This window comes from Rhinopithecus bieti, unplaced genomic scaffold (genome assembly GCF_001698545.2).
Source record: "Rhinopithecus bieti isolate Rb0 unplaced genomic scaffold, ASM169854v2 scaffold_33652, whole genome shotgun sequence".
NCBI lineage: Eukaryota > Metazoa > Chordata > Mammalia > Primates > Cercopithecidae > Rhinopithecus > Rhinopithecus bieti.
This window is the reverse complement of record NW_016814761.1, coordinates 3,243,112-3,257,547: the sequence shown is the minus strand read 5'-3', so window position 1 is coordinate 3,257,547 and position 14,436 is coordinate 3,243,112. Positions and strand designations below refer to the sequence as shown.

Sequence of the window (14,436 nt, the reverse complement as noted above, 5' to 3'; positions counted from 1 at the left end):
ATATATATGACTTGGAAGGGGCCTTCTATTGAAGAATGATATTGGAAACTAGATCTAGGCATTAAGTGTGCTTGTTGCTACTGGGGTGTCATTTCTTTTAGACCCTCTCCACTGATAGCAAAAGAATGTTTCTATTTGCCCATGTGTATAAAAAAAAGTATATGATCACACAGGTTATATGCACATACTGTGCCATTTTATATCAGGGACTAGAGCATCTGCAGATTTTGATATTCACAGGGGTCCTGGAACCAGTCCGAGGGATGACTGTATGTTAGGTGTAGCAGATTGCACATAAAAAGTATTCTTGGTTTACAGAAAAACTGAGAAGATCTAACAGAGAAAACACCATTTTCTCCTATTACTTACATCTTATATTAGTATGATACTAATATATCCACGATATCTATGCATACTGCTACCTATGCATACTTCCACATGTAAACATCTGCATCTACAATAAGCTAAACAGGAGTCCATACTGATGTCTCCAACTCTAGTCCTTTTGCACATGGATCATTCTGGCTTCCTGCCCTGGCTTATCCCACTCCAACAGTGAGAAACTTGGCCCCAACCATCTGTCCTTCATTTGCTTAATCATCCCTTTCCTTTATATATGTCTAGCAGTATCGGAATTGTTAACCCAGCTGGGTATGCTTTCCATTTCACACGTTCTTCTAGAACTTTAGCACTTCCCAATCAAGAGGTGGACTCTAGATCCCCTCCCTCTTAAAGCCTTTGTGACTGTCTTGATCAAGAGGACAGTGTAAGTGACACAGTGGGATTTCTGAGGCTGACGATAAAACAGCATACTCTTTGGTCTTGCAGTTTGGGGACACTCACTCTTGCAACCCAAGAGTCACCATGCTGGGAGGAATCCTGAACATCCTTGGAGAGGCCTAAGTGACAGGAATTGAGGCCTCTGACCCGCTCCTAGGCCAGGAGATGCTGACCACTTGCCAGCCATAGAAGTGAGCCATCTGGAAGGTGGATTGTCCAGCCCCAGTTGTCCAAGCTGAAGCTGAGACAAGCCACCCCACAAGCCCTACCCAAATGGCAGATTCATAAGCAAAGTAAATGACCAGTGCTGTATAAGCTACTACATTGAGGACCACTTGTTATGCCACAGTCGACCAACTGACACCTTAGGCCACTGAGATCTTGGGATTGCCAGCTAACTTCTTTCAGACTCAGTTTTCTTATTTGTAAAATGGTACTTTAATACTCATCTTCCAGAACTGATATGTATTTGAGCAAGAAAACATGGATGCAGAGCCTGGAGCCCAAAGGGCAGTTATAGCAATCAGCTCACCGATCGGTACCATCCTTGGGGGTTCCTCGGCCGCCCCAGCCGCAGTAACAGCCGTAGAAGCCATAGTTTGTCAGGGCATTCTTCCCTGTCACCTTCTCGATCATTGATTTTAGGTCCAGCAAGCCTCCTTGCACAGCAGGCACACCTGGAAGATAGCCCATGTCCCCAGGTGACACCCAGGCAGCCCAGCCCTGCTTTAGGCCCACTGCCCAACATCTCCTACCTTTTCTCCCACCCAGGGCTTCGAGGGACCTGTGTGTCTCTTTTTTATTCTCTCAATTAGTGGGAAGGGAGGTGCAAGCAGTATGGAGAATTGGTTCAGAGTTTGGAATTGAAAAATGAGCAGACCTGGGTTCAAATCCTGGCTCTGCCACTAATTCAAAGTATGGTATTGAAGGAAGTCAGAGCCTCAGTTTAATCATCTGGAAAACGGCGACCCAAAATTAGCAGCTGCATCTTGGAGTTATCATGAGGGTTAAAATAAGATTAAGTATGTAAATTTTGAGCACGGTAGCAGACACAAAGTAAGTGACCATGACATATAAGGTATAATTCATAATGTATCTGCTTGAAGCAGGCAGACAGGAGTTTCCTGTCTCTCTTGGCAATACATCCCTCTTCCCCACCACTCCCTCCCCTCACACCCTTTAGAACATAAGGCAGAGAATCTAAAAGCAGGATAGGACTCTTAAAAATCGCTGAAGCCAGTTCCCTCATCTTACAAACGGGAAACTGAGGCATGGAGGGAAAAGGTGCCCTGTCCAGGGTTTCACAGCGAGCCCAAGGCTCTCTGCTGCACCAGGCCTCCAGCTCCCCCTGGGATCTCCAGGAATCTCCAGGGATCTGGCAAGACATCAAAGAGCAGGACAGCCTGTCAGGGGGTTGTTGTATATACGGTCACAGGGCTGCAGGATGGGACTAAAGCCATCTGTACAGTCACTTCCCAGCTGGACAAGCCTGCGCTGAGAATGACCCAGGAATCATAGGCTGGGATATTTAGATAAGAGTTTTGATTTTTATTTGGATTGATTTGGGGATTTTTAAAATCTTATTTTATTTGCATACAAGGAAAAAATCTGCCTTGTACATTTGCCAGCCACATAACTTCCATGTCCAAAACCTTTACACAGCTGAGGTACAATATCTCCTAGGACCCTGCCACAGCCTTATGCCTTAAGCATGGACTGCATTAGCCCATGCCAGACGAGGAAGCAGAGGCTCGGAGGCGTGAAGGTTCCTGCTGACGTCTATGAAGTCAGTGCAGAGCCAAGATTCAAACCCAAGTCTCTACAACCTCAATGGCTGGTGTCCTTTTCACTACCCTGTTACTCCCATGGGGTAGAAGTTCATTCGGAGGTCATGGGGCCAGCACTTACTACAAGCCAGGAACCAAACCAGTGGGAGGAAGCCCTTCATCTCTAGGGTTCTGGAAAAGAAAACACATCCCACAACAGGTCTATCAGGCAATGCCCCTGTGGCCCATTCAGATCCCACCCTGGCTCCCCATCAGGCCCTGCCTATTCCACTCCCCATCATGGTGGGCAATAAATGAGGCGAGTCCAGCCAGAAAAGACGAGGCAAAAAAACTATAGGTCCACTGAGGGCCCTGGAGGCAGAGGGGATAATGGAAGCATTTGCAGGTACACTGTCCCTGCTACCAGTGCACTCTTAGCCACACACACCCCAGACATACTCACCCTGTTGGCAACATGGCTAAAAGGGACCAGAGAATGGGCAGGATTCTTAAATGGAGATTTGGTGGCATACGTGGAGAAGCAGGACTTGATAGAACCTAGACATGGCCTTTGATGAAAGATGCAAGACGGAAGAAACAAATTCCTGGACAGACAGCACTTGACGCCCACAGCAGGAGGGCAGGAGGAAAGCCGATGATTCTATGTCTCATACTCCTTTTAGCTCACAGTGCTGTAGTTGCCTGTTTTCAAGGATGTTTACCCTGATGGTTCTTTGCAGGCAGAGGCTGGGCAGATGCACCCCTCTATTCTAACACTGAGAATAGTGCCTGGCCCAGAGTAGGTGCTCAGCAGTGAAGCCTGGGCACCCACAATGTGCCAGTGGCTTTCAAGGCCTGGTTATGGCTCTTATGGGCCCCAAGCGCTTTTGCCTTTGTAGCTATCTTTCTGCTGTATCTTTATATTTATCTCTATATTCACATGATTATTTTTGACACCTATGTTGGTATAAAGAAAAACATAATCCAAGCTGGATTTATTATTATATGTTCATTATTATTATGTTCATTTCTTTCCTCTTGATTTAAAAGAATTTATCAAATTAAGACACTGTCCTGGGACCCAGGCACTATGTCTCCCTAAAGAATAAGTCAACCCTGGGGGCTCATGAGAGTGCTGCAGGGTAGGTATCACTGTCTTCATTTTGCCCCTGGGAAAATTGAGGCTCAGAAAGCTCTGGGACCTTGCCAGAGGTCACACAGCCATTAAGCAGTGGAGGCCGGATTTGAGCCCCGTCCTTCTGTGCCCCTCACTGCACCACACAGCCTCCCTTCCCAGAGGCATGAATCCTTTGAGGGGTCTGTGCTTGTTCCTTCTCGTGCTCTACCTCTCAGGCCAGAGCCCTTGGCTTCACTCCTTAGAATCTGTCTTTGGTAAAAACAGCCATTGCCAGCCTAGAGTCCAGGAAATTCCATGTGTCTCAAGCCAGCACCTGATTCTAATTTGGCTTCTCAGAGGTTCCTTACCGGCAGCTGCCTGATTCCCTTCCTCCCAGGATCCAAAGTCCTTGTTTATCCACAGCTGGGCAGGCCTGGGGCTCTCCCCTTCAGTGCTCTGTTGTCTCAAGTCCCTGAGTTGAATGGTCGCTTGTGCCAGAGCTCTGCCTGAACTCCTGGCACCTCCCAAGACGTGGCCTCCAAATATGCCTCAGACTCCCTGGGGCTCCCGCCATTGTCCAGTAGCAACTCTGAGTTCCAAGAACATTCCTGAGGGTTCTGTCCACAGCTGGCCTCCATGTCAACCCTTGTCTGGCAGCAACTCTGAATCCCAAGAACATTCCTGAGGGTTCTGTCCACCCATAGCCTCTGCTCCAAGGGCTCCAAACAGCCAAAGAAATGGCCCTAGACACCATCATTCCACACCAATCTTTCTCTGCCGCTCCCTGGAGCCTGCAGCACAAGGACACCAACTGCCACTTGCTGGGCATTTCTGGTGTGCCAAACACTATGCACTATCTCTCTAAACCCATCAATGACCTTGTCAGGCCTGGTGTCTGTCCTTTTAAACAGCCACTTGTTGAACGAATAACAGTTGTTGATTTTACAGATAAGGAAATTGAGGCTCAGGCAGATTAAGTGACCAGGACTGTCAATCTATTTCCTTGACTGACTCTACTCCACTGCCTCTTAGCATCCTTAGGCACTAAACATGCTTTCGATTTTCTGTATTTTAGGACGCTTTGACATCTTGGAGGCCAGAGACAGCCTGCTCCTTCCAGGGCTAGTTAATTCCTAGACACCTCACATGGCTTCTCTGTGAGCATGACTTTCACGTGCAGACCGACTGTGACAGTAGGTAGCTGGTCAGACAGGAGCGGGACAGGAACGTCAGACAACCATCAGGTGATGGGCAGGCAGTTGTTAACCGTCTCTCTAAAATAATAACTGGTCACAGCCAGCATCAGGGAAAGGCAGTCTCCCAATAAACAGGAACAGCTGAAGCTGGTGGTGAGCAACTTCCAGTCAGATCTCAGGAGTTGGGTGAGTGGGCTCACACATGCTCATGAAGAGGCAAAATGGCAGAGTTTAACTGGTATATGACCTGCTAGGGATGTTCGGCTGGTAAGGGAAGAACGCCTCAAGGGAGCACACGTACAACGCCAGTAAACACACTGCGCATGCTCCCTCCCAAGGGCTAGCAGGTCGGTGGATAAGGAAAACAAGACCCCGGAAGTATGCCAATGTATAAAACCCCAAGTCAAAGGTCAAACAGAACCCCCGAATCTCTCAAGTCGCCTGGTTGGCCCCCCTTCCAAGTATACTTTACTTCCCTTCATCCCTGCTCTAAAGCTTTTTAATAAGCTTTCACTTCTGCTGTGAAACTTGCCTCAGTCTCTCCTTCTGCCTTATGCCCCTCAGTCAAATTCTTTCTTTTGTCTCACTCTGTTGCCCAGGCTGGAGTACAGTGGCACCATCTCGGCTGACTGCAACCTCTGCCTGCCGGGTTCAAGCGATTCTCCTGCCTCAGCCTCCCAAGTAGCTGGGATTACAGGTGCCCGCCACCATGCCCAGCTAATTTTTTGTATTTTTAATAGAGACAGGGTTTCACCATGTTTGCCAGGATGGTCTCGATCTCCTGACCTCATGATCCACCCACCTCGGCCTCCCAAAGTGCTGGGATTACAGGCATGAGAATTCTTTCTTCTGAGGAGGCAAGAACTGAGGATGCTGAGGCCTGTATGGATACACCCCACTGCTGACACAGCCAGTCCCTTGGCACACCCAGGTCACCTTTCCCTCACCCTCACACTCTAAGCCAAGGCTTCTCCTGCCCTAAATCATCCAAGAGCCAGACACTGGACAACTAGAGAAGCCTGGAGTCCCGCTGACCTGATTCAAACTGGCCAGTCCTAAACTGTGTCTCCTGCCCTACCAGCCTTCCCCAAAGATCACAGCAAAGGCCCTGGGCGATGCTTCCCATGGCTCCTCCTGACCTGCCAACCTGTCACTTCCTGTGTGCCCCTGGGTGGGGATCACGCCCTCTTCTGGGAGCTGTAAATAACAAGCTATCTTTTAAATGGCAATCATTTCTTGATCTGTTGGCCTCCCCATACATGGAGAAAACCAACCTCCCAGGTGCATTTGAGAACACCCTGGAAAGAGTAAAAAAGCAGTTTCATGGTGGTGGTGGTGGCAGAGGCGTGGAGTGGCTGCCCTGAAGAGTGGACAGCCATTCCACTCAATCGAGCCCAAAGTGGGCCCCAGGAGGAGGATGTGGGCTCAGCTATTTTAATCAAACCACCACAGAGAGGAAGTGCATAGCCGCGAGAGAATTTCGGAGGAGGGCAGCGGTTGCAGTAATGAGAGGGGAGAAAATAGAGACGGACAGCCCAAAGGAAGATGTGGAGGCTGGGACATGGCCAGGTCGCCAAGGGACGGGTCCCCCAAGTCCACATGCAGCAGCTCCAGGACCTCCCAGTTCACGTCTCCTAGCTGGAAAGAATGCACAGTGCGGAGCCTCACAGCACAGACACCTCCTGCTGTCTGTGAGGGAGGTGATGGGGATTCACCCCTCTCCAGGCTCTGCTCCCCTGACCAAGTGGGACAGGTGTTTCCTCTCATAGCCCCTCTCTCGGCCCTGCTCTCTGCCTCCCTCAGGCAAAGCAGCCCCAAAGATGAGATTCCTCACCAGTGAGATCTTTTCTCCGTCCTCAGGCCCACGGAAGAGGCCGAGGCTGGGCCCGCCTGCTTTTAAGGACCTCTCTGTCACCTCCCACACTCCTGCATGGGCCAGCTCCAAGATTCCTGGTAACTCGCATAGGAAGGTCTACTTCCCCTCACCTTGGCACGACCCCTGGGGAATTTTTTCCACTGCGTATTCAGAAGTTGTTTCTTTTCGTGGTTTTTTTTTTTTTTTTTTTTGAGATGAAGTCTCGCTCTTTCGCCCAGACTAGAGGGCAGTAGCCCTATCTTAGCTCACTGCAGCCTCTGCCTCCCTGGTTCAGACAATTGTCCTGCCTCAACCTCCTAAGTATCTAGGATTACAGGCGCATGCCACTACGCCTGGCTAATTTCTGTATTTTTAGTAGAGACGGGGTTTTGCCATGTTGGTCAGGCTGGTTTCGAACTCCTGACCTCAAGTGATCCACCCACCTCAGCCTCCCGAAGTGCTGGGATTACCGCCACAGAAGCAGCTGGTTTCTGAAGCAGGTCACAGTGCCCAGGTGGCTATCAGAGAGATGGTGATCAGTCGGGCTTGGGCCACCCATGATCCAGGGCTCTTCCCCGCCAAGAACAGGAACCCTGGAATCCCCCTCCAGGGCACGGCCTCCCTCCCACCCACCACACTAGGTCTTTGCCAAGTCCCCGAGCCCTGGGCTCCTGCTCAAATTTCATCCTGTCTCGCTCAGCCTCAACCCAGGAACGGCCAGGGAAGACAGGCAGCCTGGCTCCCGGACTTGAAGCTTTGTCCCCGTCCTCTTCCTGTTGTTCCTAACTTGCCAACCCCCAACTTTTTCTGCCCCATTCCTGAGCTGGGGTGACTCAGGAGATGCCTGTAGAAACACCACAGAACGTTGCCTGCCACGTCCAGGTGGTAGCCCTTTTTTGGCACCTGATTCCGTGCCAACTTCCTACAGGTCTTCCCTCAGGGAAGGGGAAAGTGCCAGGCTTGCAGTTAGAGAGATGCAAGCTGGAGTCCCAGCTCAGCCACTTAGTATCTGTGTGAGCCTGGGCGAGTCACTACATTTCTCTATTCTTCATGTAAAACATGAGAATTATGAGCCCCTCCAGCCGCAGAGGCTCCTGGTGAGGAATGTACTACGTAAAACAAGGCACAGGTGGGTCAGGCACAACGGCTCACCCTGGGAGGCTCAGGTGGGAGGATGGCCCAAGCCCAGGAGGTCAAGGTTGCTGTGAACGATGATCACACCACCGCACTCTAGCCTGAGCAACACAGCAAACCCCTGTACTCTATTAATGAATAAATGAATACATAAAAATAAAAAAAGGTATATAGACTAATGTCAGTTGGGGAAGTGTGTGGCCCAGTGGGTAACATTACAGGTTCTGTATCAGCTCCAAGTCCTGGGTTCAAATCCTGGCTTCCTCACCACTGGCCACATTGCCTCAGGACTGACTGAAGCTCACCTGCCTCGAAGAGCTGTTGTTAGGATTAATTGAATTTATACATGTATAACTTAGAGCCATAGCAAATGCAGAGTAATGCTAATAAACCAATGACAGCTCACCTTCTAGAGTGTTTTCACAAGACATAGGTAGCTACTAGTATTCTCCATTTTCTACTTCTGTTAATTCCGCCCCTCACCCCACTACCCCACACACACTTTTTTGAGAAGACTTGGATTTTTTTTTTTTTTTTTTTTTTTTTTTTTTTTTTTTTGAGACAGGGTCTGTCTCTGTCCCCCAGGCTGGAGTGCAAAGGCACAATCACAACTCACTGCAGCCTCCACCTCCTGGGCTCAAGCCATCCTTCCTCCTGCCTCTGCCTCTCAAGTAGCTGAGACTACAGTGGGCACCACCATGCCTGGCTAATTTCTTTGTTTTCTTTCTTTTTTTTTTTTTTTGTGAGATGAAGTCTCACTCTGTCGCCCAGGCTGGAGTCTAGTGGCACAATCTCGGCTCACTGCAAGCTCTGCCTCCTGGGTTCACACCATTCTCCTGCCTCACCCTCCCGAGTAGCTGGGACTACAGGGGCCCACCACCATGCCTGGCTAATTTTTTGTATTTTTAGTAGAGACGGGGTTTCACCATGTTAGCCAGGATGGTCTCGATCTCCTGACCTCGTGATCTGCCCACCTCGACCTCCCAAAGTGCTGGGATTACAGGCGTGAGCCACCGCGCCCAGTCTCTTTGTGCATTTTTTATAGAGTTAGGGTCCCACCATGTTGCCCAGGCTAGTCTCGAATTCCTGGGGTCAAGTGATCCTCTCACCCGTGCTTCCCAGAGTGCTGGGATGACAGGCATAAGCCACTGTACCCCGCCAAAGACTTGGATTTTTGGGTCCTGCCTCTCCTTGCTGTTCTCTTCTTTTTCTCTCCCTCTCTCTTGTCATGGTAGCGTCAGAGAGAAGTCCTTCCTTAAGGTCCCCATGAATCCTTCTCTTCCTAGGACTAACAACTGGGCTCCCAGAAGAACCCTGTGAATTCAAGTCAATACCAAAAATATTTATGAAGTATCTACTGTGTGCCAGGCACTGGGATCCCACGGTGAATGAGACAGAACTTGTGCTTTCACAGAGCTGCCCTTGTGGCTGGTGGGAAACAGATAGTGAAGACAGAAGTAAACATAGATGGTGTCTGGCGGTGATCGGAGCCATGGGGAAGCATCCTTTCCCCGTCCTGTATTTTCATTTCTCCTTCTCAACCAGTGTCCTCCCCCACCTACGAACACACACCTGCCCCGCCATTCTCAACCAAACAAAACCAAGCCACAAAAAGGAAAAAAAATAACCCCTTGCCTCTGGTGACAATTCTACCTCTTTTTTTCTCTAAAAGCCAAATTTCTAAACAGAGAAGCCTGCCCTTCATCATCCCCCACTCTGAACCCTTCGCTGCCTGGCATCTGCTGCATCCTTGAGCTTGCTCTCAGGGACCCCCAAAGCCTGGCATAACTTGCTCTCAGGGACCCCAAAGCCTGGCATAGCCCAAGCTTGGGGTCACCCCTCGGTCCCTCAGGACACTCATCTGGAAGTCCATCTCCTCCTTCTCAAAACTCTCTCTCCCTCTGGGCTTCACAAGGCTGCACTGTGCCAGCTGACCTCCTGTGGCTAATCCCCCCCTCCCATCTCTGTTGGCCCCCCAAATGCAGGTGTGTTTGTGGGACTTGACCTTTGGAGTTGCACTTCTCTGTCTCAGCCACTCTCTGGCTGAGCTCATCTGAGTTCAGGGATTTAGCTCTTATTTCTATGCAGGCATCCAGGGCATCCCAGACAGAGCAGTTTGGCCCTAGCTTTGACTCAGCAAACAATGCTTAATGAAGGAATGACTGAATACAGGAACCAGGAGAAAGCACAATGTCAGATCCAAGATCCAACGTTGGAGAGACGTGTATTCAAATCTGCGTCTCAGCTGTGACCACCTGTGTCCACCTGAACCAGCTTTTTCACCTCTTTGGGTCTCAGTTTTATCTGAGTAAAATAGGATAATCATAGAACCAGCCTCGCTTAGTAACGCTGATAATTCAATGAGATAAGTCAGGCAGAGGGCCCCAGGACAGTGCCTGGCACCCTGTAGGTGCTCAATAAGTCGTAACTACCATAAATATTATTGTGATTATGTCTTTCCAGTAAACTGAGAACTCCGTGACGGTAGGCTCTGTGTCTGCTTCACCTCTGTAACCCAGCACTTGGCACATAGTAGGTGCTCAGTAAGAGTTTGCTGAGTGAATGCATGTCTCCTCTGGCTCCAGCTCCATTCTAACCCCATTGGCCAGTCCACACGTTAAATATGATTACACAGAAATAGATAGATAGACAGATGGATAGGTAGATAGATAGATAGGTAGATGATAGATAGATAGATAGATAGATAGATAGATAGATAGATAGATAGGGTCTAATATTCTATCCCAATAACCCTTGGGAACCTCAGAACTAAATTCACTGTCCCCTCAAAACTCAGTCCTTCCCAGTTCCCCTTTCTTGGTAATGGATCCAACCATTCACACTTCAGTGATTAAAAATGCCCCAGCCACTTCCACCTCCAATTGAATGGAAGCTTCTTGAGGGCAAAATTCTCCTCTGATCCATTTCTGATCCCAGCACCTAGAACAATGTCTGACCCATTATAGATCCCCAAGAAGTATTTGTAGAACAAATTAAACATCACATAAACACACTTGTTCTCTGTCATTTGCTGGGTCTATCACGTGCAGGCTCGCCCCAGGGCTAAAGCCCTGCCAAGGGTAGCCATGGAAACCTGGACACTCCCTCACCCTGAGAACCCTAGCTGCTGAGATATCCCTGGCCTTGTCAAATGGTTTGCTGGCACATGGAACAGGATTACCCAGGGCTCACTGGCAGAAAGTCTACATCAAGTCTTCCTCCTTCAGGAAGTCTTCCATGATCCCTCCTTCCACAGGGAGCTTACCTGTCTCTGGAATGTTATAGAACTCATCCGATATGCCGTCCACTCTGGCATTTCCTGTTGGAGGGGATTACAAGGCTGATGGCTCAGAAAGGAATGAAGGAAGAACTTGGTCTTTAATGAACATTTGCTATGCCACAAGTGCAAGGCAAGTTCAGCATTCATGGTATTCCTTAATTCTCACAAAATCTCCTGGGGCATTATGATCCCAGTGTGTGAGCAAGGAAACAGAGGAGTAGATGTTATGTAGCTCGTCCAAGGTCACACAGCTAGTAAAAGGAGGACCCAGAATCATACACCTGACCTATCTGTCTGTCAAATCCGTGTTCTTTACAAAAAAGGGTTGAGACCCAATAAGGATATAATTATTGGGATTTTCACAAGACCTCTAACCAGAGAGTCACGTGGTTTCCTCGTAAACAAGGCGGAAAAGTGAGAGCTGAGGTACAGTTGGTTAAGTGGGTTCAATGTTCCAATAATTGCTGATGAGTAGAACTGGATTTTTGGTTATAAACTTTCAGGCCAGGGCTCCATACAGCCCCAGGAAATGCTTTGCTTGGTCTACACGGTGCTTTAAAAAGACAAAATGGAATTAGCTGCCAATGTATAAATGCTAAGAGATCTTAGACAGAAATCCACATTTCTAGGCCAGTCACAGTGGCTCACGCCTGTAATCCCAGCACTTTGGGAGGCCAAGGCAGGCCTGAATTGAGGTCAGGAGTTCGAAACCAGCCTGGCCAATGTGGTGAAACCCCGTCACTACTAAAAAGTACAAAAATTAGCTGGGTGTGGTGGCAAGTACCTGTAATCCCAGCTACTTGGGAGGCTGAGGCAGGAGAATCGCTTGAACCTGGGAGACGGAGGTTGCAGTGAGCCGAGACGGCGCCACTGCACACCAGCCTAGCGGAGAGAGTGGGTCTCAAAAAAAAAAAAAAAGAGAGAGAGAGAGAGAGAAAGAAATCCGCATTTCTACATTTCCATATTTCCATTTCCAGCTTCTCTTTAAAAGATCTAGCAATCCTTGGTCTGGACCCCTACATGGCAACAACTAGCCATTGCCGAGAAGTAGCTGCCCCCATATACAGGGTATCTGTTTCACTCTGCCCTAGTCCTCAACCACTCTCTACAGTCTTAGGTCCAGTCTGCCTCACAATTGCTCTCTGCTGGAGGAATCTCTGGTCAGCCCTCATAAACCCATACAAGCTACACACCATGGACTGAGGCTGAATGCATGGTGCTGGTGCCCTGGAACCACCACTTATTAGCTCTGTGACCTTTGGCAAGTGTCTTAACTGCTCTGTGCCTTAGTTCACCATCATGAATAATAGGGTAAATAATTTTGCCTGTCTCATCTCTATGTTCTGAGTTGATACACAGCAGGTATTTAGGCACATAGCAAGGTCTCAATAAATGTTGGGTTTTTTTTTTTTTTCATTTTGTTTTGTTTTGTTTTTTGAAACACCCAGGCTGGAGTGCAGTGGCACCATCTTGGCTCACTGCAAGCTCCACCTCCTGGGTTCATGCCATTCTTCTGTCTCAGCCTCCCAAGTAGCTGGGACTACAGGTGCCTGCCACCACACCTGGCTAATTGTGTGTGTGTGTGTGTGTGTGTGTATTTTTAGTAGAGACGGGGTTTCACCATGTTAGCCAGGATGGTCTCAATCTCCTGACCTCGTGATCCACCCGTCTCGGCCTCCCGTAGTGCTGGGATTACAGGCGTGAGCCACTGCGCCCAGCCAAATGTTGGTTATTTTTAATGGGATGGTGGGACATGCCCCCAAGTGACTGCTCGGAAACTTTCTTCAAGTGTTTAGTAGGAATTCAGGAATGGTGGGAAGGACTGGCCAAAGAGATGGAGCTGGGTAGGTCATAAAGGCCCTTGGGTGTCAGGCTAAGGAGGTTGGATCTTGATCTTGTCCTGATCTTGATCAAGAGCAAGATAACCTGAGTTCAGTAAGAAGAGAGTGAACAGGCCCTGTCCAAAGACCTCCAAAGCTGAAATGCACAAGGAGAGGGTGGGTAACACAGTTCAGCAATCACATGCGTGACCCCCAAACCCAGTACCTGTCACATCACAGAAGCAGTGGTTGTCTTTGGCGGTGATGGCAGGAGTGTGGTGCCCAGAACAAGGGCTCCTAGCAGCCCACACCCAGAGGGATGTGCCTGGTCCTGGCCCTGCATGTGAGCAGGCTTAGGAGGTGTCTGGATCATAGGAGACAGAAGAGAGGGAATTGGGGCTGACTTGGGTTTGGAAGGTAGCTGGGGGTACCCAGTCTGTCTCCAAATCTCTGAAGGGCTGTGGGGAGTAGGAGGAATCAGAAACTGTCCCATGTGGCTCCAGATTGCGGAATAAACACCCACCAGGCACCGACGCACTAAGCAGTCAGATTTTGGCTCAATGCAAGAACGTTTTTCTAACAGCTCATGTGTCCTGGGAATTGAATGAGCTGTCTTGGGAGTGGTGAGTTTCCTCTCCCCGGAAGGCACTTTTATTTGCCACTTTTAGGAAAAGAAATGTCGCATGGGAGGTGGGCACTGAGTGGGTGGGATATGCCCCCGCTCGACTTCTCAGGAAAAGGAACTTAATCTTTAAGTGCTGGAAACACCCAAAATGCAAACGAGATCTGTCAAAGCTCATGAAGTCAGCTTTGTCAGTTACAAAGCCTCGGTTCTATCCTGTAAAAAATGTTTTTAAAATTACATTTTGTCAAGGTTCAAAAAGAAAGAAAACTCATGAGCTCTTCGGTTGCTCCATAACGTGGAGATAGCTGTCAACTATTCTGTGCTCCCTGCCCTGTAGGGTCCCCTCCCTGCAACATTTTATGCAGGTTGGAGTCATGTGCAGATATGTTGCCAAAGCAATGACCAGTATGAGAGAAGTGGATGGGCTCCAGGATGCCCGTGGGGTCTGACACTTTGTGCTCTGGAATTGACTTATTCTTGAACTCTCTGAGCTTTTCCAGCCACAGCTGTTGCATTTCCTGCTCCCCCTGCCTAGAACACTTAGTCCTTGATTCTTTATCCTCCAGGTCTCGCCTTAAACGTCACCTTCTCCAGGAGGCCTCCCCTGACTACCTACCCAAGGTCACCCTGTTTTTCCCCTTCATGGCACCGACCATCATCTTTAACTCTCTTTAACTTACTTGTTTATGGCTCATGTACCTTATGCCTTCCCCTAGAATATAGGTATCTGAGGGCAGGAAACATATTCATCTTGTTCTTTGTGATATTATCAGCAGGTAGCAGAGGGCCTAATATATATATACATATATGTGTATGTGTATATATAAAAAATGTTTATATATAAATTTTATTTTATATAATTA

The 14,436-nt window shown here is 48.8% G+C and overlaps 1 protein-coding gene across 18 annotated transcripts in view; it reads right to left on the bottom strand.

Moving 5' to 3' along the window:
• PLA2G5 (phospholipase A2 group V) overlaps positions 1-14,436 on the bottom strand; it is an 83,982-nt gene that overhangs the window by 14,059 nt on the left and 55,487 nt on the right. For 12 of the 18 annotated variants that reach the window (XM_017852142.1, XM_017852155.1, XM_017852140.1 and 9 more), the window contains 2 exons: positions 2,689-2,738; positions 1,313-1,457 (listed from right to left, as the gene is read on the bottom strand). In XM_017852142.1, the coding sequence (XP_017707631.1) occupies positions 1,313-1,457; positions 2,689-2,738 (195 nt within the window). Of the gene's footprint in view, positions 1-1,312; positions 1,458-2,688; positions 2,739-3,009; positions 4,007-4,031; positions 5,373-6,693; positions 6,888-11,113; positions 11,168-14,436 lie in introns of those variants that run through there. The other 6 variants (XM_017852154.1, XM_017852152.1, XM_017852153.1 and 3 more) reach the window with 4 other exon arrangements.